General features: G+C 41.2%; 1 protein-coding gene and 1 pseudogene across 10 annotated transcripts; both read left to right on the top strand.

Annotated features, from left to right (window-relative positions):
* Window positions 1-6274: 6274 nt before the first annotated feature.
* Window positions 6275-24562, top strand: LOC110495998 (pre-B-cell leukemia transcription factor-interacting protein 1). 9 transcript variants are annotated; one of them, XR_016488456.1, is made up of 11 exons: window positions 6318-6639; window positions 7565-7680; window positions 8019-8100; window positions 8277-8350; window positions 8530-9076; window positions 10315-10542; window positions 12895-12932; window positions 16180-16272; window positions 17026-17206; window positions 24103-24282; window positions 24461-24562. XR_016488456.1 is itself a non-coding variant. In XM_090208380.1 (11 exons), the coding sequence occupies exons 6-11, from the start codon at window positions 8533-8535 to the stop codon at window positions 21601-21603; spliced, it is 2121 nt and encodes a 706-aa protein (XP_090064506.1). In that variant the 5' UTR covers window positions 6331-6639; window positions 7565-7680; window positions 7866-7929; window positions 8019-8100; window positions 8277-8350; window positions 8530-8532; the 3' UTR covers window positions 21604-23407. The 9 variants fall into 9 exon arrangements, 8 of the variants coding, with proteins under 8 accessions (XP_090064504.1, XP_090064510.1, XP_090064511.1 ...); XM_090208380.1 differs by lacking the exons at window positions 24103-24282; window positions 24461-24562 and adding exons at window positions 7866-7929; window positions 20567-23407 and having other exon boundaries at window positions 6331-6639; XM_090208383.1 differs by lacking the exons at window positions 24103-24282; window positions 24461-24562 and adding exons at window positions 7866-7929; window positions 20567-23407 and having other exon boundaries at window positions 6353-6639; window positions 7548-7680.
* On the top strand, window positions 24484-25413 carry LOC110495999 (protein S100-A13-like; annotated as a pseudogene). The gene is made up of 2 exons (XR_016488457.1): window positions 24484-24612; window positions 25121-25413. The product of XR_016488457.1 is annotated as a protein S100-A13-like (transcript).
* Window positions 25414-26009: the final 596 nt, after the last annotated feature.

Here is a 26009-nt window from a genome sequence, read left to right as displayed (position 1 = left end):
AAATTGACAATATTTGTTTAAGTACTTGGTTATACTAATAGCATTCATAGTCAGTCTTCGCAACCACTAATCCTGACACAAACATTATACATGTCATGAACTAGTAATGTTCAGTCTGCACATGTCAGGATACTACATTCAATGTCAACATTTTTTTAGGATCTGACAACACATGCCACTGCTTTTGTGATAAATGCCAGAGCCAAGCATCGTCTCTCACAGGTAAGATGCTTTGTCTGAACAGAGCACAGCATTTGGTTAGTTACATTATGCAGAGCATTTTGTAGTAGTTCAGTGATGGTTGAGTTCATTCTCAGTGCTAGGTGGTCCACCTTACTATTGTTGATCCCTTATGTCCTTATGTTAAGGAATATGTCATAAGCAAAATCTGCATATCATAAGTATACATGATGGTGTGTTCCAACCTCCATGATTGATGACATCACCACCTCTCTCTCTCTCTCTCATTTTCGGGAAAGGTGTGAATTACATTGTTGCTGGGCTAAGGCAGTATCAATCATCACTATTGGACAACCTCAGGAAGCAGATGGAGGGAGTGCTAAAGAAGCATTCAGGAAGCACATCAGGTCAACTTGAAAAAGATGCCATGGATATATTTGACATTTTCATTGACCTTTTTGCTGGTGTTGGAACAACATTTAGACAGGACAGTGTTATTAAGAAGCAGTTTAGCTGTTTGGACGCAGAGGAAATTCACATTGCTCGAACCATATGTGGACTGTGGAGGATCAAAATAGTTTTTCATCCAAGACAAATTATTTCATTATGTACCATTAGTCAAAAATCTAGAACAGTTCTTATCACACCCAAGGATATTGTCTATGGTTGAAAAGGGACCCCAGGTGTGCATGACATTGTTGATGGTGCTCTTCTAAAATCACATCCCTTATCTTCAGAGAAACCAAATGCATTGCAGATCGTTCTGTACACGGATAATATAGAGATCTGTAATCTACTTGGATCCTTTGCATCAAAAAACAAGTTGTTAATAGTGGTACAACACCCTAGGAAATATAAATCCAAAATACAGGCCTAAACTGTTTACTATCAAGCTACTTGCCATGGCTAGATCAGCAGACCTCCGTCAATCTGGTGTAGATGTAATTTTGAATAGAATCAAGAAAGACATGGATGCATTGTACAGTGTGGTTAAATGCTAACTATTAACGGAGAGAAAACTATATATGGTGCCATGGTCTCTCTCTGTGGAGACACCCTGAAACAACATGAACTAGCAGGGTTCAAAGAGGGTGTGAGCTTTGCATACAGTAATTGCAGACACTGTGAGTGTTCTTTTAGGGACATGAAGTCACACTTAAATGAGGATGCATATACTAAAATGACATTGGAGAAGCATGTCAGACAGTGTCATGAAATAGAAAAGGCAAAGACGGACTTGCTTCGCAGTAATCTGAGAACAACCTATGGGATCAATAGAAGGAGCAAGTTAGTTTAATTCCCAGCCTTTGATATTATACAACAAACTCCGCAAGACATTATGCATGTAATTCTGGAGGGCGTAGCCCCATTGGGGCGGCAGGGTAGCCTAGTGGTTAGAGCGTTGGACTAGTAATCAGAAGGTTGCAAGTTCAAAACCCGAGCTGACAAGGTACAAATCTGTCATTCTGCCCCTGAACAGGCAGTTAACCCACTGTTCCTAGGCCATCATTGAAAATAAGAATTTGTTCTTAACTGACTTGCCTAGTTAAATAAAGGTAAAGAAGTGTGTTTTGAATCATCTTGTTGTGTCAGGAAAGATTGATTTGGACTCAGTGAATTCTGTTATTCTTGGTTTCCCTAGATGTTAGAGATCGGCCATCCCCTATTTCTGTTAGTACATTAACGTCAAGTGATGGTAAACTAAAACAGTAATCTGTGCTTTTTTCCATACCGCAGTGTTACACCAAACAGCATTATATGAGACATTATATGACACGAGAGGTCTGTGGCAGGGTCTACAGTCAATCACGGACTACAAAATAAAAACCAGCCCCGTCACGAACCACGATGTCTTGCTCCCAGACAGACTAAACAACTTCTTTGCACAATACAGTGCAACTGACACGGCCCGCTACCAAAACCTGCGAGCTCTCCTTCACCGCATCCAATGTGAGTAAAGCATTTAAACGTGTTAACCCTCGCAAGGCTGCCGGCCCAGACGGCATCCCTAGCCGCGACCTCAGAGCATGGTGTGTTTACGGACATATTCAATCAATATTTATCTCAGTCTGCTGTTCCCACATGCTTCAAGAGGGCCACCATTGTTCCTGTTCCCAAGAAACCTCCACCCTACCTGACACCCTAGACCCACTCCAATTTGCTTACCGCCCCAATAGGTCTACAGACGACGCAATCGCAATCACACTGCACACTGCCCTAACCCATCTGGATGAGAGGAATACCGATGTAAGAATGCTGTTCATCGACTACAGCTCAGCATTTCACACCATAGTACCTTCCAAACTGGTCATTAACTTCACTAGGGTAGGGGGCAGCATTCGGAATTTTGGATGAAAAGTGTGCCCAAATTAAACTGCCTGCTACTGAGGCCCAGAAGATAGGATATGCATATAATTAGTAGATTTGGATAGAAAACACTCTAAATTTTCCAAAACTGTTAAAATGTCCGTGTGTATAACAGAACTTATATGGCAGGCGAAAAACCGAGAAATCCAACCAGGAAGTACAATTATTTTGAAAGGCTGTTTTTCCATTGAAAGCCTATCCCCACCATACAAAGACTTAGGACCCAGTTCACTTCCTCTACATGTGGCCAGTCTTTAGGCATTGTTTTAGGCTTTTACTCTGAAAAATGAGGGAGATACAGCACTTTCAATCAGTGGCCAGTGGAAATTTCCATCCATCAGCCATGCGCCTGATCGGGAAAACGCCTTTCTTGTTTCTCCTTTCCTATTGACAAAGCTTTTGAACAATTGAAATATTGATTATTTATGACAAAAACAACCGGAGGATTGATTTTAAACATCGTTTGGCATGTTTCTACTAACTTTTATTGTACTTTTAAAATGTAGGATAACTGGACAAACCGCACAAACAAAAAGGAGATATTTGGTCATAAAGAGGGACATTATCGAACAAAACAAACATTTATTGTCTAACATGGAGACCTGGGAGTTTCACCAGATGAAGATCGTCAAAGGTAAGTGATTAATTTTAATGCTGTTTCTGACTTTTGTGACACTCTCCTTGGCTGGAAAATGGCTGTATGGGTTTCTGTGGCTAGGTGCAGACCTAACATAATCGCATCGTGTGCTTTCTCTGTAAAGCCTTTTTGAAATCCGACACAGCGGTTGCATTAAGGAGAAGTGTATCTATATTTCCATGCATAACACTTGTACTGTTTATCAATGTTTATGATGAGTATTTCTGTAATTTGATGTGGCTCTCTGCACTTTCACTGGATGTTTGTTTGAGACAATGCATTTTTGACCATAACGCTCCAATGTAAACTGAGATTTTTGGATATAAATATGAACTTTATCGAACAAAACATACATGTATTGTGTAACATGAAGTCCTATGAGTGCCATCTGATGAAGATCATCACAGGTTAGTGATTAATTTTATCTCTGTTTCTGCTTTTTGTGACTCCTCTCTTTGGCTGGAAAAATGGCTGTATGGTTTTCTGTGGCTAGGTGCTGACCTAACATAATCGCATGGTGTGCTTTCGCAGTAAAGCCTTTTTGAAATCGGACACTGTGGTTGGATTTACAAGAAGTTTATCTTTAAAATGGTGGATAATACTTGTATGTTTGAGGAATTTTAATAATGGGATTTCTGTTGTTTTGAATTTGGTGCCCTGCAATTTCACTGGCTGTTGTCGAGGTGGGACGCTAGTGTCGACCCCGCTCTGTGCAACTGGGTCCTGGAGTTCCTGACGGGCCGGCCCCAGGTGGTGAGGGTAGGTAACAACATCTCCACCCCGCTGATCCTCAACACTGGGGCCCCACAAGGGTGCATTCTCAGCCCTCTCCTATGCTCCCTGTTCACCCACGACTGCGTGGCCATGCATGCCTCCATCCAGTATGTCCTGTGCCTGCTCTTCGCACTCGCCCTGAAGTGTGAGTCACCTGTGCTGGCTCCACGCTCTAGGCCTCCAGTGCGCCTTCCCAGTCCGGTACGTCCTGTGCCTGCTCCTCACACTCGCCCTGAAGTGCGTGTCACAAGTCCGGTGCCACCAGTGCCGGCTCCATGCTCTAGGCCTCCAGCGCGCCTTCCCAGTCCGGTACATCCTGTGCCTGCTCCTCACACTCGCCCTGAAGTGCGTGTCACCAGTCCGGTGCCACCTGTGCCGGCTCCATGCACCAGGCTTCCGGCGACGGTTCACAGTTCAGAGCTTCCGGCGACGGTCCCCAGTCCAGAGCTTCCGGCGACGGTCCCCAGTCCAGAGCTTCCGGCAACAGTCCCCAGTCCAGAGCTTCCGGCGACGGTCCCCAGTCCAGAACTTCCGGCGAAGGTTCTCAGTCTAGAGCTTCCGGCGACAGTCCCCAGTCCAGAGCTTCCAGTGACGGTTCACAGTTCAGAGTTTCCAGCGACGGTTCACAGTCCAGAACCTCCTGCGATGGTCAACAGTCCGGGACCTCCCGCGACGGTCCACAGTCCGGAACCTCCTGCGACGGTCCACAGTCCGGAACCTCCTACGACGGTCCACAGTCCGGAGCTTCCAGGCAAGGTGTCCATTCCAGCTCCAGGGCAGGAGCCTTCCTCTGCGCCGGTGCCCAGTCCAGGTACGGCTTCCGGTCCCGCTTCATGGCAGGAGTTTTTCTCTGTGCCAATGTCCAGTCCAGGCACAGCGTCCAGTCCTGCTCCATGGCCGGAGCCTTCCTCTGTGCCAATGTCCAGTCCAGGCACAGCGTCCAGTCCTGCTCCATGGCCGGAGCCTTCCTATGCGCCGAGGCCCAGTCCAGGCACGTCGTTCTACCCGGCTCCATGGCTGGACCCGTGGTCTGGGCGAGGGAAAAGTCCCGCACTAGAGCCACCACCGACGCTAGATGCCCACCCGGACCCTCCCCGAAAGAGTCAGGTTTTGCGGCCGGAGTCTGCACCTTTTGGGGGGAGGGTACTGTCACGCAATGACCATAGAGAGCCTTTTTATTCTCTATTTTGGTTAGGTCGGGGTGTGACTAGGGTGGTTAATCTAGGTTAATTTGATTCACAACATCACTATAGAAGGCCTAGATTTACCCTAGATGAACCCTTATTTTCATCCAATTAAAACTTGATTATTACTTCTCTGTGGTATAGTGTAGTAGGCTACAGTGTAGTTACACACTGTAGCAGAGAGGAAAAGGCAAAATAAGAGGTTTTACTCCACCCAAAATCTGTCCACAAAAATAAGCCCAGGTAGTAATGCATTTTAGTATGGGTATGTCAAATTTGATCAACAAAAAATGTAATTGCTCATTTCCTAAGATAATTTTCTTAATGGTTAGGTTGTTACGAATGCACTGGTAAAAGTGGACACACGTGGCATTTTGGCAACTTAAAAAAAACTACTTTATATTGGAGTTGTGCCTGTTGTCATGGAGATAGGCCTCATCGTGGCTATAACCTGTTTTAACATAGACATTGCCGTTGATGGGATTCAATCATTTTAAAGTAGTCAACTTTAACACTTTATGTGTTGGGAGCAATCATCCAATGCAAAAAATGATAATTGATCACTTAAAAATGGAGATGTCCTCAATGACGCTGCCATGCTTTCATCCTCTATTTTTCTATATGGCTTGCTGTTAAAACTGTGTATCTGCCCTCTTATTGCCTAGAATGGTCCCACCTGATCTCTCTTCCTCCCGCCTGCCTTCCATCTTTAAGGACATGTATTTCCATTTTTAGAGCGCTCAATCGACTATCTTGTCAATATAATAGACAATCTTTGACTGTAGTAATGTATGGTATAAATTGATGCCATTAGTGCCCCTTCAGAAAGTATCAGATACATAACTGTGTTAAAAAAAAAGACAATTACATACGAGCATAATATAGGTTTTCTTAATTTTGTAAATGTGTATTCAATATTTAAGGTTTTATTAAAGTGGTCAAATGTGGTTCAGGATGAAGATTTAAGGGTTACAAAAAATTGCAATAGGCCTACAGGTGTCCAACACAGACAGAGACAAAACTGTACAGTTTATTTTAGAATCTGACGAAAGTGGGAAGCAATGGTGGAACAGATGGGCAATCCCCTGCAACAGGGTTGAAGTCAGGCGGGAAGTCCGGACAAATATAGCTCAGTACAGACGTGTCAATGTACGGCTGGTTGAAGATGCCTCCCCTCCGGTATATAATGTGCACATGCAAGCATCTTATCATCAGTGAAAGAAGGGGTCTGTATCCATTACCTGACACCAATTTCACCTGCGCGCGTCAATCAAGCCGTTTTCGTTACACAACACATCACTTTGGTTGGTTGTTCTTTTTAAGGGAGGTAACGCAAACGGCCATATTGACATCCCATTGGAAAACACTGTGCAGCATCGGAGTGACGCAGCTTGGAATTCCCAAATATCCGATGATCACGACCGGAATGCTGCATGTAAAATAAAATTACGAGGACTATCGGAGCTAAAACGGTGAAATTGAAGTGAAATAAGCGGGGTAAGAATATGCTATTTACATGTATTTTATTATTTAGGGGAAAGTATTGTGTGTGTGTGGTCAACGCGTGGCTATTGTACGCGGAAGCGAGTGCTTAAATGTGGGAGTGATTGCATGCAGCCTTCGTTTACCATTGGAAGTTGAACAAAGTACGCTATATAGTAGCTACAAACATTTTGTTTCCAGTGAATTTGGCGTCATGACTTCTCTTACTTTACTTCACAACACTTCTCACAGGAGCAAACTGATAATTCACACGACGGAAATGTAAGACTCAGGCAAAAAAGATAACATGTCGCCTGGGTTTGTCAAAGATTAACCCACAGTTCTGAATGTGTTAGCTACCTTTAACAACTAGCCTCCAGCCTCATTGCCAACTGGATCTGACATTTTTTGGTCGTATCTGAGCGGCACAGAAGTATAGAAACAATTGAGGCCCTAACCAAGCAATAATGAGGGTCCGCCTTTCTTTAAAATAGCCACTTTATCGCGATTCCTTCAATGTTTGTCACTTATCAGTTGTCTCAATTTAAGTTGCAATAATGTAGTTTATCTTAATGTTAGGGTTTGCTACAAATTACATTGATTGCAACGAGCTAGAATGTAGGCTATGCAGTATTTCTGTTTTTCTATTAATGTCAGATTCTTCACTGTAGGTTAACCATTTAGTGTAATATGATCTCTGATACAATGTTGGTTTGAAAGGCACTTTTCCAATACACTGGCATGATATTTTTTTTTCTCTACTGATACTTTATTAGTTCTATATTAATTTAATTTGTGCAAATGCATGATGAGAACCCAGTGCAAGTAGATCACAGTCCTCCTGGCCTATATGTAGATACAGCAGACATTGTGAAACCACGGAGTTCTTATTTAGTCATTCATAATTACATATTTGTTACAAGTGAGTGAATCTCTGCAGAATACGTTGTAGTTTCTGTGCTGAGCCTCAAGGGGGCGATGTCTGACAACAGCAGCAGCACAGGCAGCAGCCGCAGCGGATCCTTGACCACCAGTTGGACCATGCTGTCCCCAGAGGTAAGATAGGTTGGTACAGGGTGTCTATGGTGTGCCAACCAGACTTGCGTTTCAAATACTTAAATCAATTCAAATACTTTATGTGCCTGTTTGAGCTTGCCTAGCAAAAGTCCTAAAACTACAAACACTGCCCATCTGGCACTCCAGGCAGATTCAAACAAATGCTGAAAGTAATTAAAATCCAGGTCTGGTGCCAACTGTAATGACAAGAGAATAGTCTGATCACCTCAACACAGTATTGGATGTCAGGTTAGTATTTTCAATTAGTTTTATATTACATTTCCATTAGATGAATAGATAACGGTTATCATAATAACCTACTGCCTTCTACATTTCAGGAAGCTGCTGAAATTGTTGATCCTGTGGATGGTGGGACTGAGTGTCTTTGTGATGTCCCTAGTCTGTCAGAGGAAGTCGCAGGTACCTGGGCTCTATCTCACACCAATACGGTTTCCCTATGCTTTCTGTGTGGAGTATTGTGTTATTGCCCTAATGTATGGCTGTTGCATAATGAAGTTGTGTGTGTATGTAATTTATTATTCAATGTGTTATGTCAATGTTATTTACGTGTTAACATTATGTTAATTCTGTTCCAGGGGCCACTGAAGAGTCTAAGCCGAGTGACCAGGAGACTCCAATAGAAACAGTGTTGTCAGAGAAGGGCCAACAGGTCTGTACTGTGAATCCCTAATGAACACACTTCTTTCTGAGGGCATCATTCTCACTGCATAATCTTTCATAATACAAAGTAAAAAATTGTGTCTTGTTATATGGCATATGTCTATGGTTATAACTCCTTATTACCAATGACTATTAAGGTTTGTGCTTTTATTCTCCTCTGATTGCCAGGAAATGGCTCCTGATACCTGTGAGGGCCCTGTCCCCTCCAGACCTACCCTGTTAAGCCCATCCCCCACTAGCGGTGTGCCCCTTGACCATGACCTGGAGAGTCAACCTGAACCCCCCATCATCCATTCTATGGTAACCAGCTCCCCCACTGACAATGAGCAACTCGCTGCCATGCCCTTTGTCACTCATGTCGACCTGGTTGTGCCATTGGATGCATCCTTCACAGAACCACCCCCCTCAGAGGTTGAGCCTGAGTTGAGCCCCGTCCCTGAGAGCTCTCCTCTTGATACCCACACTGATACAGGCCCTGTACCTGAGAGTATTGCCCTAGAGACTAGTGCCCCTAGTGCCAAACACGACCTAAGCATTCACACAGAGACTCCCACCCCAACGGGCCCCCCATCTGACACTGTCACTGATATTGGCCCTGCCCCTGATAGTCCTCCTCCAGATACCATTGGTTCAGAGGATGCAGCACAAGCGCCATCACTGGAAACGGGGGAGACAGAATTACCTGAAACCGTCACCAATATACCAAAGGAAAAAGGTATGGATGTGTACACTAGGTTGGAAATCAGGAAACATTTTCTGAGATGACATACAATTAACACTAGAACTGCTGGCTTTCTCAGCCTGCAAGTACCCGCTAGAGAACGCAGTCTGAAGTCCCTTTAAGCCTACACATCAGATTCACCTACTGTGCTGTAATCAACCTAAAAATCTACCTTTGTATAAAAATATAATAATTTGTTTGATTTAATGTAGTCATGTCTTAAGAATATTTGGTTTATTTGGATTATTTGTATATTTTGAAGTACATAACATGCGCATACACATGTGAAGTACCAGTCAACAGTTTGGATACCTACTCATTCAAGGGTTTTTCTTTATTTTTTACTATTTTCTACATTGTAGAATAATAGTGAAGACCTCAACTATGAAATTACACATGGTATCGTGTAGTAACCAAAAGTGTTAAACACTTTTTCTGGTTACTACATGATTCCATATGTGTTATTTCATAGTGTTGATGTCTTCACTATTATTCTACAATGTAGAAAATAGTAAAAAATAAAGAAAAACCCTTGAATGAGTAGGTGTGTCAACTTTGACTGGTACTGTATGTATTATTCTACAAAGGCCTACTTCAACACTTTCTTGCAATAAAGACTACAAATTGTATCCATTTTATTTGTACATTTGATGAGTAATGGTAGGTAATATAATCCAGTCAAAAAAATTATAAAATATGAATTCTTACAAATGCATAATACATGAATGATTACAAATGTTTAAAAAAACATACTTTTTTTTTAATTCTAAAAGAAATGGAAAGGCATTTGTGTCGACTGGTTTCCACGTTAAGAGTAACGTGAAGCATTTTTTCTTCTTTTGGCTCTGTACTCCAAGTTTGGATTTGAATTCACATCCAGTCAAAATAATTTGCCAACAAGTGTTGCAAACAAATGTAATAGAAAGCCAACATCAGATAAAGACCCCACATTGTCATCGCCATAGTGGATTTCAGGCTCAATATCCGCCATCCGACTCCAGTTCATTCAAATTCAAATGTCCGTGACCGTTGGACTATGGCGGTTCTATTGTTAACGCACAGCTACAAAAACAACATTTGCGTTAGAATTCCTCAAGACAAATCTACATTCAGAGCATTCTCTACCATCTAATACTTTTGCATAAATAGTTTCAATACCTTTAGTGCATGATTACTTTTTTTTCTGTGCATATTATCAATCTTTCTGCTATTATTCTCTCTCCCTCTGCTAGAATCTCCCAGTAGCTTTGACTTTGGAAGAGCTGACACGAGTGCTGAGGAAGGAAATGGTCTGAGGAGGAGAAATGTGGCACCAACAATGACATCGGAGGAGGAAGATGATGATGAGGAGGTGGAGTTCAAACTGGCAGAGAGGAAAGGGGGGAAGAAGGGCTTCTCTATGAACACATGCATTGTGGCAGCCCTGGTCCTGCTCTGTCTAGGGTCCCTCTTCCTTTCCGGTAAGTTCAGCCTGAACCAGGTTTTGTTTAATTTTTAAAATGTAATTCCTTATGGAATGGACAGTTTAATACACAGTGGCTCAACAATGCTTAATTATTTTGATCTATAGAAAGTCTACAGCCCCCTTGGATTTCTTCACATTCTATTGTCTTCCTAATTGGGATTAAAATTGATTTGTCATTTTTTTTGTCAACAAAATACTTGAAGGAAAAACTATATAATTAGAAACTATATTTAAACAATTAATTAAAAATAAAACCCTAATATACCTTGATTAGATAAGTATTCACCCCCCCCCCCCCCGAATCAATACATGTTAGAAACAACTTTTGGCAGTGATTACAGCTGTGAGTCTTGGGTAAGTAATAAGAGCTTTGCACACCTGTATTGTGCAGTATTTGCCCATTTTTTAAAAATGTTTTATTCTTCAAGCTTTGTCAAGGTGTTGGGGATCATGGCTGGACAGAAATTTAAGTCTTGCCATAGATTTTCGAGCAAATTTAAGTCAAAACTGTTACTTGGCCGCTCAGGAACATTCACTGTCTTCTTGGTAAGCAACTCCAGTGTAGATTTGGCTTTGTGTTGTAGATAATTGTTCAGCTAAAAGGTTAATTATTCTCCCAGTGTCTGGTGTAAAACAGACTGAAGCCGGTTTTGTCAGTGCTTAGCGCCATCCCGTTTGTTTTCATCCTAAAAAAAAATGCCACAGTTTTTGCAATGTCAAGCATACCCATAACATGATGCAGCCACCACCATGGTTGCAAATAGAGGCAGTTACTCAGTGATGTTGGATTTGCCCCGAACATAAGGCTTTGGATTAAGGCCAAAAAGTGTATTCCTTTGCTGTGTTTTTTTTCAGTATTACTTTCATGTTCTGTATATTTTTCTTTTTGCCCTGTCATTTAGGTTATCCTAAGTTAAAATCACCAGTGGCGTCATGGTGACATCCCTAAGCAGTTTCCTTCCTGTCCAACAGCTCAGTTCAGAAGGACGACTGCATCTTTGATGTGTCGGGATGGTTTAATACATCATCTACAGCATAATTATTAACTTGACCATGCTTAAAGATATATTCAATGTCTGATTTGTTATTGTTATCCAGCTACCAGTCACTGCCCTTCATGAGGCTTTCAAAAGCTCCCTCGTATTTGTAGTTGAATCTGTGCTTGAAATTCAATACTTGACTGAGGCATTTTACAGATGTTGTAGGGGACAAGGGATGGAGTGGTCATTCAAAAATCATGTCAGCCCCTATTATTCCACATGGAGTCCATATAACTTATGTGATTTGTTAAGCCAAAGGTTTTGAGTTATGACATTTTTCTGAATTTGTTTAAAAAACTTTGACATTGACTTTTTTGTGTAGATCAATTTGTAACCTTTTTTTATTATTTATATATAACACTACCATTAAAGTTTGAGGTCACTTAGAAATTTCGCCTCATAAGTCCTCAACTGGCAGCCTCATTAAATTGTACCCACAAAACACCAGTCTCGACTTCAACAGTGAAGAGGCAACTCCGGAATGCTGGCCTTCTAGGCTTTTCTGTGAAGGGAGTAGTACACAGCGTTGTACGAGATCTTCCGTTTTTTGGCAATTTCATGCATGGAATAGCCTTCATTTCTCAAAACAAGAATAGACTGATGAGTTTCAGAAGAGTTATTTGTTTCTGGCCATTGTGAACCCACAAATGCTCATGCTCCAGATACTCAACTAGTCTAAAGAAGGCCAGTTTTATTGCTTCTTTAATTAGAACAACAGTTTTCAGCTGTGCTAAAATAATTGCAAAAGGGTTTTCTAATGATCAATTAGCCTTTTAAAATGATAAACCTGGATTAGCTAACACACCGTGTCATTGGAACACAGGAGTGATGGTTGCTGATAATGGGCCTCTGTACACCTATGTAGATATTCCGTTTCCAGCTACAATAGTAATTTACAATATTAACAATGTCTACATTATATTTTCTGATCAATTTGATATTTTAATGGACAAAATGTGTTTTTCTTTAAAAAACAAGGACATTTTTCTAAGTAACCCCAAGCTTTTGAAAGTGTTTTTTTGGTGTAGTCTTTCTATTGGCTTTGTATCTAGTAATCATCAGTAGTCGTCATTGCAGCAGGGAGTTCTTTCATCCTGCAGCGCAGAGGACTTGAGGTTTAACAACTGTGCTAATGCTTTGAAAACTGAAATTAGACAAGTTGAGAGAGCTGACAAATTACACTTCAAGGTCATTAATGCAATAGACTGCAATGGCATCAGTGTTTTTATTTTGGAAATAAACTATTTAGTCATGTGCCTTTTTAATATACGTTACAAAAGTTTGGAAAATGTTTTATTTTTTGACAGATGACTCGGATGAGCTGAGTGGGGCAGAACAAAACCAGGTCTGTTCCTCTATCCTACTTCCTACCTTTCAACAATGTTCTATTGGGGTGGAAGTTAAAGGAATTGGACAAATTTAGAGAAAAATGTGTAATAGAATGATATTAAAGGGGCAATCTGCTGTTGAAACAACGACAAAGCGACCACGCTGCCACTGTTTTGGTAAACGGCTGAGGGATGGGGCTGGAGAAATGTAACTTTTAAATTCATACACAAAGCTATGGACTCGACGACTGACCATCCATGAGATCCAAATGATAGTTTTACCCATCTTTTAAGGCTATACAGTATTTACAATTTTACATTGGTGTATAACAAGCTTATATTTTGGGTTCTGATGGTATTTGTTATATATAAAAATAAATCTATGGGTGTATTTCATTTAAGTCAAGAAATTGATGTACCAATGGCAGATTGACCCTTTAAATCAGTAATTAACATCTTCCTTATTAGATTAAACTTTTATAAGATATGCATTGTTCCAATATTCGCTTTACACTGTTTGCCCATACACAGTTGAGGTCGGAAGTTTACATACACCTTAGCCAAATACATTTTAAACTCAGTTTTTCACAATTCCTGACATTTAATCCTAGTAAAAATTTGCTGTTTTAGGTCAGTTAGGCTCACCACTTTATTTTAGAATGTGAAATGTCAGAATAATATATTTATTTGAGCTTTTATTTATTTTATCACATTCCCAGTGGGTCAGAAGTTGACATACTAATTGAGTGTGTTTGGTAGCATTGCTTTTAAATTGTTTAGCTTGGGTCAAATGTGTCAGGTAGCCTTCCACAAGCTTCCCACCATAAGTTGGGTGAGTTTTGGCCCAGTCCTCCTGACAGAGCTGGTGTAACTGAGTCAGGTTTGTAGGCCTCCTTGCCCGCACATGCTTTTTCAGTTCTGCCCACAAAGGACTTTGTTGTCCTTAAGCCATTTTGCCACAACTTTGAAAGTATGCTTGGGGTCCATTTGGACAACCCATTTGCGACCAAGCTTTAACTTCCCGAGTTGATGTCTTGATGTTGCTTCAATATATCCACATAATATTCCTACCTCATGATTCCATCTATTTTGTGAAGTGCACCAGTCCCTCCTGCAGCAAAGCACCCCCACAGGGGCTGCCACCCCTGTGCTTCACTGTTGGGATGGTGTTCTTCGAGCTCGCCAGCCTCCCCCTTTTCCTCCAAACATAACGATGGTCATTATGGCTAAACAGTTATATTTTTCTTTCATCAGACCAGAGGACATTTCTCCCATATGAAGTTGCAAACCGCAGTCTAGCTTTTTTATGGAGGTTTTGGAGCAGTGACTTCTTCCTTGCTGAGCTGCCTTTCAGGTTATGTCGATATAGGACTTGTATTACTGTGGATATAGATAATTTTGTACCTGTTTCCTCCAGCATTTTCACAAGGTCCTTTGCTGTTGCTGAGCGATATGACATACTATTGTTTGTATAGATGAACATGGTACCTTCAGGCGTTTGGAAATTGCTCCCAAGGATGAACCAGACTTGTGGAGGTCTACACTTTTTTTTTCTGATGTCTTCCCTGATTTACTTTTGATTTTTCCCATGATGTCAAGGAAAGAGGCACTGAGTTTGAAGGTAGACCTTGAAATACATCCACAGATACACCTCCAATTGATTCCAATGTTGTCAATTAGCCTATCAGAAGCTTCTAAAGCCATGATATCATTTTCTGGAATTTTCCAAGCTGTTTAAAGACAGTCAACTTAGTGTATGTCAACTTCTGACCCACTGGAATTGTGATACAGTGAAATAATCTGTCTGTAAACAATTGTTGGAAAAATTACTTGTCATGCACAAAGTAGATGTCTGAACCGACTTTCCAAAACTAGTTTGTTAAGAAGAAATTTGTGGAGTGGTTGAAACACTTGAATCATTAAAACTAGTTTATGTAAACTTCTGACTTCAACTGTATATAACTACTGTGTTGATTGTATATAATGCTGATTTATTGTACCTATCTTGTAAATCCACAACACAATATAATCAATGTTGGATACTTCCATTCAAGGGTTTTTTAATATGTTCTGCATTGTGGAGGAATAGTGAAGACATCAAAACTATGAAGTAACATATGGAATAATCTAGTAACCAAATAAGTGTTAAACAAATCAGTGTCCACCCTTTGCAGCAATGACAGCTTTGCACACTATTGGCATTCTCTCAACCAGCTTCACCTGGAATGTTCTAACAGTCTTGAAGGAGTTCCCACATATGCTGAGCACTTGTTGGCTGCTTTTCCTTCACTCTGCAGTCCAACTCATCCCGAACCATCTCAATTGGGTTGGTGGTTGTGGAGGCCAGGTCATCTGCCTTGAATTCTAAATGAATCACACATACAAAACCTCACATGCAGAGATCATCTGTTCACCTACTCTGCGTCTCACAAAGACATGGAGGTTGGAACCCAAATCTCATATTTGGACTCATCAGACCAAAGGACAGATTTCCACTGGTCTAATGTCCATTGCTCATGTTTCTTAGCCTAAACAAAATATTCTTATTGGTGTCCTTTGAGTAGTGGTTTCTTTGCAGCAATCTGAACAGTTGATGTCTGTTATTTGAACTCTGAAGCATTTAGTTGGTCTGCAATTTCTGAGGCTGGTAACTAAACTTATCCTCTGCAGCATAGGTAACTCTGGGGCTTCCTTTCCTGTGGCGGTCCTCATGAGAGCCAGTTTCATCATAGCACATGATGGTTTTTGAGACTGCACTTGAAGAAACTTTCAAAGTTCTTGATTTTCCGAATTCCCTGAACTTCATGTCTTGAAGTAATGGACTGTCGTTTCTCTTTGCTTATTTGAGCTGTTCTTGCCATAATATGGACTTTTGACCAAATAGGGCTTTCTGCTGTATACCACCCCTACCTTGTCACAACTGATTGGCTCAAATGCATTAAGAAGGAAAGAAATTCCTCAAATGAACTTTTAACAAGGCACACCTTTTAATTGAAAACCTCATGAAGCTGGTTGAGAGAATGCCAAGCAAAGGGTGGCTACTTTGAAGAATATAAAATATATTTAAACTAGTTTAACACTTTTTTTTTTTTTTTTTGGTTACTACATGATTTCGTAGTATTGATGTCGTCACTATTATTCTACAATTGAGAAAATAGTAAAAATAAAGAGAAACCCATGAATGAATAGGTGTTCAAACTTTTGACTGGTACTGTGTATAGTGCTGTGTTGTTGATTGTCTGTGATTTGTATTCTGCTGGACAGGACTGGCTAAACGATCCTCAGAAAATGAAGGAGCTTTTGGACAAACTGACACAAGAAAATAATCAAATCTCCCAGTTAGAAACACAGCCCCAGGTCAGCCCATGAACCATATTATTATTTTGGAGTGGCTGCGGATCCAACTTTTTCGTGATCTTCAGTCCACTGGACTAAAAGATCCATTGCTTCCCGACGCCTCTGCATATGTGTGGATCACAATCTGAGCATGTGTATATTCTGTACTTTAAGCACCGAGAACGGGCTACTCAAGCGAATTGCTTGTTTAATAAAGTTAGATCAAAGCTGAATTCATGTCTGCAATATCACAATGATCACAGCATTCTACGTTTCATAATTACTATTATATTTGGTTCTGTTATGTACTTACTATGATCATTATGTGATCTTGTAGACAATAATTCAGTTTTGATGTAACTTTTATTAAACAAGCACCATTCGCCTGAGTACTCTGTTTTCTGCGGGTAAAGGAGAGAATATACATGTGCAGAACTTTGAGCCGCACAAATCAAATTTTGTTGGTCACATTCACATATTTAGCAGATGTTATTGCAGGTGTAGGAACACAAGCATTTTGCTAGCTCCAAAAGTGCAGTAGTAGCTAACAATTCACATCAATACACTTAATTCTAAATGTAAAATAATAAAGAAATATATAAATATTAGGACGAGCAATGTCTGAGTGGCACGAGCATACTCAGAAGCTACGGATCTTTGGACTTAAAGATCCCAAAAAAGTCGGAGCCACGGCCTAATTATTTTTAAGAAATATTTTTAGAATCATTATTATGTCCTACCTGTCTAAGAACTTTTCCCCCCTCTCTGTTATAGGCCCATAAAGAAGAACTTGACTCAGCACTAAATGCAGGATCAGCAACGGGTAATGAAAACAGAAAAGGAGATCTGGAGCAAGAAAATACTATGAAAGAAGAGCTGTCATCCCTGCCTGGCCTGAAGGAGGAGCTGGAGTCGCTGAGGGCCAGAGTGACCGAACTGTCCCAACTCACTTCAGGTATAGTATTTTCATCTCACTGTGAATTCCTTAATGAATCATTAGTGCCTTTCTTCCACTGCTCATATATTAATTTGTTTGGTAATGTACAGTCGTGGCCAAAAGTTGGGAATTACACATTATTTTTCAGTCTTCTGCCTCAATTTGTATGATGGCAATTTGCATATACTCCAGAATGTTATGAAGAGTGATCAGATTAATTGCAAAGTCCCTTTTTGCCAAATGAACTGAATCACCAAAAAACATTTCCAGTGCATTTCAGCCCTGCCACAAAAGGACCAGCTGACATGTCAGTGATCCTCTCGTTAACACAGGTGTGAGTGTTGAGGAGGACAAGGCTGGAGATCACTCCGTCATGCTGATTTGAGTTTGAATAACAGACTGGAAGCTTCAAAAAGAATGGTGGTGCTTGGAATCATTGTTCTTCCTCTGTCAACCATGGTTACCTGCAAGGAAACACGTGCCGTCATTATTGCTTTGCACAAAAAGGGCTTCACAGGCAAGGATATTGCTGCCAGTAAGATTGCACCTAAATCAACCGTTTATCGGCTCATCAAGAACTTCAAGGAGAGCGGTTGCGAAGAAGGCTCCAGGGCGCCCAAGAAAGTCCAGCAAGCACCAGGACCATCTCCTAAAGTTGATTCAGCTGCGGGATCGGGGCACCACGAGTACAGAGCTTGTTCAGGAATGGCAGCAGGCAGGTGTGAGTGCATCTGCACGCACAGTGAGGCAAAGACTTTTGGAGGATGGCCTGGTGTCAAGGGCAGCAAAGAAGCCACTTTTCTCCAGGAAAAACATCAGGGACAGACTGATATTCTGCAAAAGTTACAGGGATCGGACTGCTGAGAACTGGGGTTAAGTTTTCTCTGATTCCCCTTTCCGATTGTTTGGGACATCTGGAAAAAAAGCTTGTCCGGAGAAGACAAGGTGAGCGCTACAATCAGTCCTGTGTCGTGCCAACGGTAAAGCATCCTGAGACCATTCATGTGTGGGGTTGCTTCACAGTCAAGGGAGTGGGCTCACTCACAATTTTGCCTAAGAACACAGCCATGAATAAAGAATGGTACCAACACATCCTGAGAGCAACTTCTCCCAACCATCCAGGAACAGTTTGGTGATGAACAATGCTTTTTCCAGCATGATGGAGCACCTTCCCAAAAGACAGAAGTGATAAGTGGCTCGGGAACAAAACATCGATATTTTGGGTCCATGGCCAGGAAACTCCCCAGACCTTAATCCCATTGAGAACTTGTGGTCAATCCTCAAGAGACCGGTGGACAAACAAAAACCCAAACTCCAAGCATTGATTATGCAAGAAGAATGGGCTGCCATCAGTCAGGATGTGACAGCATGCCAGGGCGGATTGCAGAGGTCTTGAAAAAGAAGGGTCAACACTGCAAATAATGACTCTGCATCAACTTCATGTAATTGTCAATAAAAGCCTTTGACACTTATGAAATGCTTGTAATTATACCTCAGTATTCCGTAGTAACATCTGCTGCTTCAATGTCTTTAGATATTTTTGTCAAACTTTGAAATTTATATTTGTGTCATTCTCAACTTTTGGCCTCGACATTATACATAGAAGTCAATTTTGGTAAATTTGAATAATAATGCACCCGGAGCTCCTGAGTGGCGCTGTGGTCTAAGGCAATGCGTCTCGGTGCTAGAGTCGTCACTACAGACCCTTGTTCGATTCCAGGCTGTATCACAACCGGATGTGATTGGGAGTCCCATAGGGCGGCGCACAATTGGCCCAGCACCGTCCAGGTTAGGGTTTGGCTGGGGTGGGTGTCATTGTAAATAAGAATTTGTTAACTGACTTGCCTTGTTAACAGTTAAATGTAAGGAAGAAAACAACTGAAATTCCAATAACTTCTCAATAAGCTAAAAACTGTAAGCTTTTTATTTCAAGTTGTTCCTTTTTATTGTAGTTTTTTATTCAAATAATTAATTGAATGCCTTCAATTTGAGTTTACCCTCACCCTGATCAAAGTGAACTGTATGGTTCAGTGGAGGTTTTATTGCTGCTGTAAGTCTCTGCTTCAACATGCATGTGACCATCATACGAGCTGTTTTAGAATACTCCATACTAACCGTACTATTTGTGACTTGACTTGAGTGTATATAGTATGCTTATTGGTCATAGTATGGATGTAGTTAGTATGCCAAAAGTTTGCGGATGTCGTACTAAATTTGCCAAAATATGAAGTATACACGCAGTGGACACTATCTGTACTTTACGGCCCATAATGCAATTCTTCAGGAAATGGGCATGCTTCACATCGTTTTCAGATTTGAATAGAATGGTGGAAAATATGCAGGCGAAGTACAACGAGAGCAGATATAATTAGTTAAAGCAATGAATTTCTGACAAATGTTGAGCAATGTAATGACTTTTCAAATAAGTTACCTTACACGTTATGTTGGCTGACAATTTGTTAGCTATGCTGTCCTTACGAACCACATAGCATACTATTACACTATGTACCGGTATGTTAGCTAGCTAACGTTACCTAACATTAGTTGGCTACTTATACATCAAACTTGCCAGTATATTAACTATATGCTATCTAACTACCCAACGTTTATTGCCTTGATTATTCCCGTCATTCTTCGCTTAGCTAAATGGTATAGTCGTTGTGAGTTCTCAATGGGAATTCATTCGGGTGCTTTTGTAAATTCGCTTTGGATATCTACTCAGATTTGAGCACTCGTCTGTGTGTACCAGAGCACAGAATAATGCATTTACGAGAGCTCAACACCCGTTGAATATGGCCAGTGTCAGTAACCGTTGGCAACAATATAATTACGCTTTTTTGCCAACAGCACAGTTAGTCTCCAATGCTCTGGATAACATAAACGGCCAAACCAGCTCTGTTAGGGCGAGTAAAATGGTCCTGGTGGTCTCATTTTTGTCTGGAAGTAGCTGGCAAGCTAGCCAATGTTCGCTTAGGTGCTTGACAGCTGTAAGGTCAGACGGCTCACATCAACCCTACTCCTCAGCCCGAGTGTCCAGTGTGCGCTCCGAGAGCGACACGCTCTGAGTCTACGAGCAGACTTTAGCACTCCAGATTGAATTTAAGGACAATAGTTCAAATGTCTAACTAGTAATTTGTTATGCTAACTAGCTAGCAGGAGGTTACATAGCAACAGCATTAACTTCCGGTAGACAGGTGAAGAGCTAGTACACTCAACTGAAAGGTTACCGTTTGTTTACAGTATACTAAAATTATGTAGTGTGTGTGTATATGCTCATTAAGTATATAGTATGTTAGTATGGGTATTCAATCACAGCTCTGGTTTGGTAGCTGAATGTGCTGTAACTCACTGATTTTGTTCTGATAATGTCTACCTCAGCCAACCAGGATACAGCCCCACTGCCCTCAAGCCCAACTCCACCACCTACTGGCCAACCTGGAATTAGCAACCAGAGTAGCACCACAGTAGTGCCCGAAAGGAGGAGTGACCTGAGAGAGGGTGCCAGGGTGAAGGAAGAGCTTCAGAGGCAGAAGGTGCTGTTGGAGGAAAGCAGGAAGAGACTGGAGGGGAGGAAGAAGGATGAAGGGTACCAGAAGAGGGTAAGGGAGAGCCTGGCTGATATCCAGAGGAGGCTCAGTGAGCAGGTGGAGAAGATGGGGAGGAGTGAGGGCAAGAAAAATCCATGGGAAAGCAGGAACAAGGATGGGAAAAAAGGCAAGGACCACAGCAAAGGCCACTGGAAAAAGGAAGAGAAGGAGTGGAAGGGAGAGAAGTACTGGAAACACTGCATGGAGGGCAGATGGAAGGAGAAAGATGAGAGGGACTGGAAGGCTAACAAAGAAAACTCTCATAAAGAGGCCTGCAAGAAATCTCAGGATAAATGGGAGAGGGAGGAGAACGAGCGCAGGCTGGACAGGGATAAAAGAAAGCAGGAGAGGCTCTGGCAGTCCAGGAAAGACTACAAGAAAGAGTCCAATCACCATCAACAAGACTCCAACTATCAGGAGCAACATCAGCCCCACCAATATGAACACATCAGCTTCTGGAAGCACCAGGAAGAGAAACTTGGACGCAACGTTCGCCCCCTGGCGGGCTGCAGCAGTGTTGAGGACTGCGCTAGCCAGGAAGGGCTCGTTCCCGTGGAACTGTCTGAATTTGAGGAGCTGTTAGATGGCTACCTGAGCAAGCTGGAGGGGTCTACGTCGGACAGCAAGGCCGAGATCCAGAAGCTGGCCGCCATGTTTTTCCGAGACGGTGTGTTCGTCCATGACAAAGTTCTCTTCAGTGACTTCGTTGAAGATGTGGCGGACATTTTAGAGGACATGGTGAACATTTTGGAGGATGATGACTCCCTGGAGGAGGCGATGGAGGAGTTTGAGCGAGAAGCTTTGTGGAAGTTTGCAGCCACTACATAGATATAAATAATCCAGAAGAAGATGCAACATCAAGACACAGCACTGGTATTCCATTGTGGTATACAGCAGGTGTTTTAAAGCTTCCGAAACAAGGAGTGATCTTGCATTTCGTAAACATGTCCCTATCTCTGCATCTATAATTAGCTGAAATCGTTCTTGTCTTTTGGGACTCGGTCGTTACCTCCTTATGTCAGTTCATGTCATGTTTTCAATTCCAAGCCCTACATGTTGACAGTTTTGTGGAGTTGGTTTGCATAAAGTGTTTGGCACTTGTAATGTCGCAGTTCAAGATTAAAACAGGATAAGATTCACAGCAATGTGAACTCTATGTTCCCACAACAACTGATTGCCGATCAGTCTCTCCTCTGTTGTCATCGTCAGGATCAGATCTAGTTGAACCGGTTCTGTATCGGCTCTGATAGCTTCTGTTGTATCAGCTCTATACAGTGCTGTGTAGGCGCTAGGCCCTTAGTGGTTGGTTTCTGTTTTTTGCTAATTGTCTTACCATTTGAGTATAATGGTCGGTGAAAGCAGAACATTCTGGAACATTTTAATGAAAGCAGAAGGTGCCAGGACGGGGGCCCAGCTCTGCTGCCTCAATCGCTTTGGCACAAGCAGGAGTTCTTACTACTTATTCACACTGAGATCATGTGGTGTCCTAACGTGGCAGGAATCAATTCTAATATAGCTCAGTGTACTATGCTGCGTTAGCCATTGATAAAGGAGTGCAAAACCAAATTGGCAATTTGATACATCTGAACTATTGTTTTTGACACATTTTGATCAGTCAATGGTATTTTCAATAAGCACTCTTATTGGTTGCATTTTCCTTTTTATAGTTATTTTGATTACAGTGATATAACCTGGAAAATATGTCTGAGATCGGTTTAACTGATGTTTTGTCACGCAATGCCATTTACCTTGAGTTCATGCCAGATTTCAAAGTCAAACTAAGTACAAGGTTATGACATTAGTACATATTAAAAGAAATGGATGGTACTTTACAAGAGTTGAACCTGTATACATTTCTGGATGACTGTTTTTAATTTATTCTGTTGTCACACTCACTGTATCAATTACATTAGGCTTTCAGGTTTTAATAGCTTTTTAAAAAAATTTTTTAAGAAGGATAAGACTCGTCTCTAATTTAACTTAGAATTTTAACATCAAACCAACACTATGTTCTTTAAAGTATATAATGTGAAAGAAATTGCTTACGTTTTATTTTGAAGATTTTGTTTCTTCCAGCGACGTGCCTTTTTAAAAAATTTATAAGTCAATTTTCACACTTGGATTGACAGTGTTTGACAGACAACTAAATTGGTTTGCTTCTGTAAGCTGAAGAATTCAAACTATTTGTTAACTTGATTGGTTATGGTCCGGTTATTTTTTTGGGGTCTTTTGTGAAGAGAAAGAAATGTAGGAGGTTACTCCTTTTGTGAATTTAATAAGATATAGTAAGTAATATTTTAATGTTTTTGGTTGAATTTAAAACCTGTAAATGTAAATTCATTGTTCAAGCTTTTTGACCAAAGAAGTCTAGCGATGATGTGGATAAATACTTACAATAATAAGCAACTTGAGTGGTTATAAACAAACTGCATAAAATGAGGATTACATGTGTAACAAAATGTTATTTTACAATGGACATATTCTTTAGATAACTTAGGAGTCAGGACAGTCCCAGTTTAGCGTTTTAATAAAATTTAGTTAAGTTGAATGAGTAGTCTAGTCTCAGCAGCCGTCTCTCTTAGTGGGTTTGTGTTGGACTTTTAAGATTACAATAAAAATCTTCATCTTGAAAGATAATGTATTTTTATTTTTTTATAAATATATATATATTTCCCTCTGTCTAAAGGCTTGTTCACACTGGCAGTTTGTAGCTTGCTACATAACTTTTGAGTTACAGGAAGCACGAGCACCACCGCCAATCAGCCTACACCAATGTGCTCACACCTGTCGTTACTATGACAAATAGCCATATCAGCAAATAACTGCTGTCTGAACACGCATATATACAATTTGGTCACTTAACTTGCTGTTTGGACAATCAGTATCCTAAAATGAATTTGATTAACAACTGATTTGAGAATTTAGGCAGTGTGAACAAGGCTTAGGTGTACGTCACTTACGCTACTGGCGGAGGGGGAAGTACATAAATGTGTGGAATTAATCTTTTGTGTCCACATTACTAGACATTTATGATGCAGACTAATCCCTTGTAAGTAATAATGAAACTAAGAACCTCAAAGAAACATGCACATGACGACACGTTCATGTCCACACGTAACACACCCCCTTAGCACTCTCTGTGCGTCCCAAATGGCACCCTATTCCCTTTATAGTCCACTACTTTTGACCAGGGTCCTATACAAATGGCCTAAACGGGGAATAGGGTGCGTAACCTATGAGTGACTGGACAGATCCTGACCAGATGAACTGATTAGTAAAACAGTCAGTAATGATGGATGTTTTCTGTCCAACACTTTAAACCCGCAGAGGCTGTCATACCTATCATTCTACATCCCACAAACACGTGGTCAGCCAGAGGCTCTAATACTGGGCCTCCTCACTAGGCCGAGCTACATAGTGAACAGGATGGAGAAAGAAAAGGAAAGAGTGGAGAGATGACGATTCTCCACACCTGCTGGCTGCTGCAACCAGACCATACCTCACGAGGTGGGATGAATATGACTGGTTTTCCTTTTAATACTGTTTTGTCTTTCCTCTTGATTTTATGTCGTTTTCTGGATTATCATGATTTAGTTGCTGGCTTTATTTCAGTATCTCTACAATGGATATAAATGTAACATGTAGACTTTATAAGCAGACTTGTTTATTTCGCATGTATTTGCAGTCACTCCATATTGAATCAATACAATGGACTCTGTCATCAACGTAGTTGTCTCCCAGTTCAAGACCTTTGCTGGGAATGATGGATCCTCAAACACCCTGAACAAAGAGGAGTTCAGCAGCCTGGTGGCCTCTCAACTACTTGCTTTTGTTAAGGTAAATGGTCATAAGTAGTGCACTACATCGGGCATAGTGTACCATTTGGGATGTAGCCTTAGCCCTCTTTAGCACCCACTTAATACTTGGCATCCATTTCGCAGTACATTATTATCTAGAGCAGTGAGTGAGTGGCTGAATGACAGCCTGAAAACAAGCATCCTATATGTGGGTGATTGCAGGCCTAATCCTTGTCTGTGCAATTTCTATTGCTCTCGGATGAGCTTGCATACCCAAACAACACACTCACGCACCCAAAGTAGTGCACTATATAGGGAATAGGATGCTTTTTGGGACGCAGTCACTGATATTTGCTCTGGCATAAACCTTCCATTTTATTCTGCAAAATGACACTAACCAAAGTTTGTCGAACTCCGACTCAGTGCCATATGATCTGTAGTATTCTTGACCATTAGATGGCAGAGTAGCCTTTCCATGCAGCTCATTGCTAACCCAGTCTGGGCCTGAATGTGTCACTGTCCCCTCTTTCCTCTCTGGTTGCCTGTAGAATACCAGCGATACAGGCGTCATCGAGCAGCTCATAGGTTCGTTGGATGAAAACAACGACAGGGAGCTGGAAGTTCTGGCAGCTGATTGGAAAACTTGTCAACAAGCAACGGGGCTTTTACCCAATAAAAACAATGTGTGGGATTCCGTTGGATGTGTATCAATGTGCAATTAAATTATCCTCTATGTAGCTGTGTGGCAAGCTTTTAATCTGAATTGACATGCACAATTATTCAGTTGATCATTTTCTAAAGCAGGAGACTTTGAATAAAAGGATCCATTGTCTTAACTCTCCTTCTGTCTATTTTTGGTTCATTGACATCTATTACTCAGAGACGGACTGGCCATAGGGCAATTCTGGAAAATGCCAGATTAGCTGGTCCATCTTTAGCTCAATGGGCCTGTCTAAATGGTGGCTTGGAGGCCTTGAGGGGGGAAAATGGGCCTGCTCGTTGGAAATGCCGCGGGGGAGATTTCTGGTCCCAGTCCGGCACTGTCCACCACCCTTTTGTACATCCTCTCATTTAGTGTGGGTGTATTACAACCTTTATTTAATAGCATAATTGGATAGTAACACTATTCTGCTCCCACAATTACATGAGTTACAACGATCCTATAGGGGTTCATAATGCCTGTACAAAGCAGCCTTTCCAATTGTTACACAGTGATGTAAGTGCAGTCTACATCCCTGCTGCTAACTACCATCTCTGTGTCTCCATTACCAGTCTACATTTTATCCTAGGTCAACAACAATACATTGGATACAGGAAACAGGAAAGTACTCTATTGTTTAATTACATGTACATTTTGTTTGTTTAGTGAATGGCCAAAAATAGTGCACTATATGGGGAAGTAGATGTTTCCATTGCAATTTTGATACTGGGCATCAG

Source organism: Oncorhynchus mykiss, chromosome 18, assembly GCF_057628025.1.
Source record: "Oncorhynchus mykiss isolate SJ-2025 chromosome 18, ASM5762802v1, whole genome shotgun sequence".
Lineage (NCBI taxonomy): Eukaryota > Metazoa > Chordata > Actinopteri > Salmoniformes > Salmonidae > Oncorhynchus > Oncorhynchus mykiss.
Note: the sequence above shows the minus strand (reverse complement) of the source record. Positions and strands in the feature narration are given on the sequence as shown.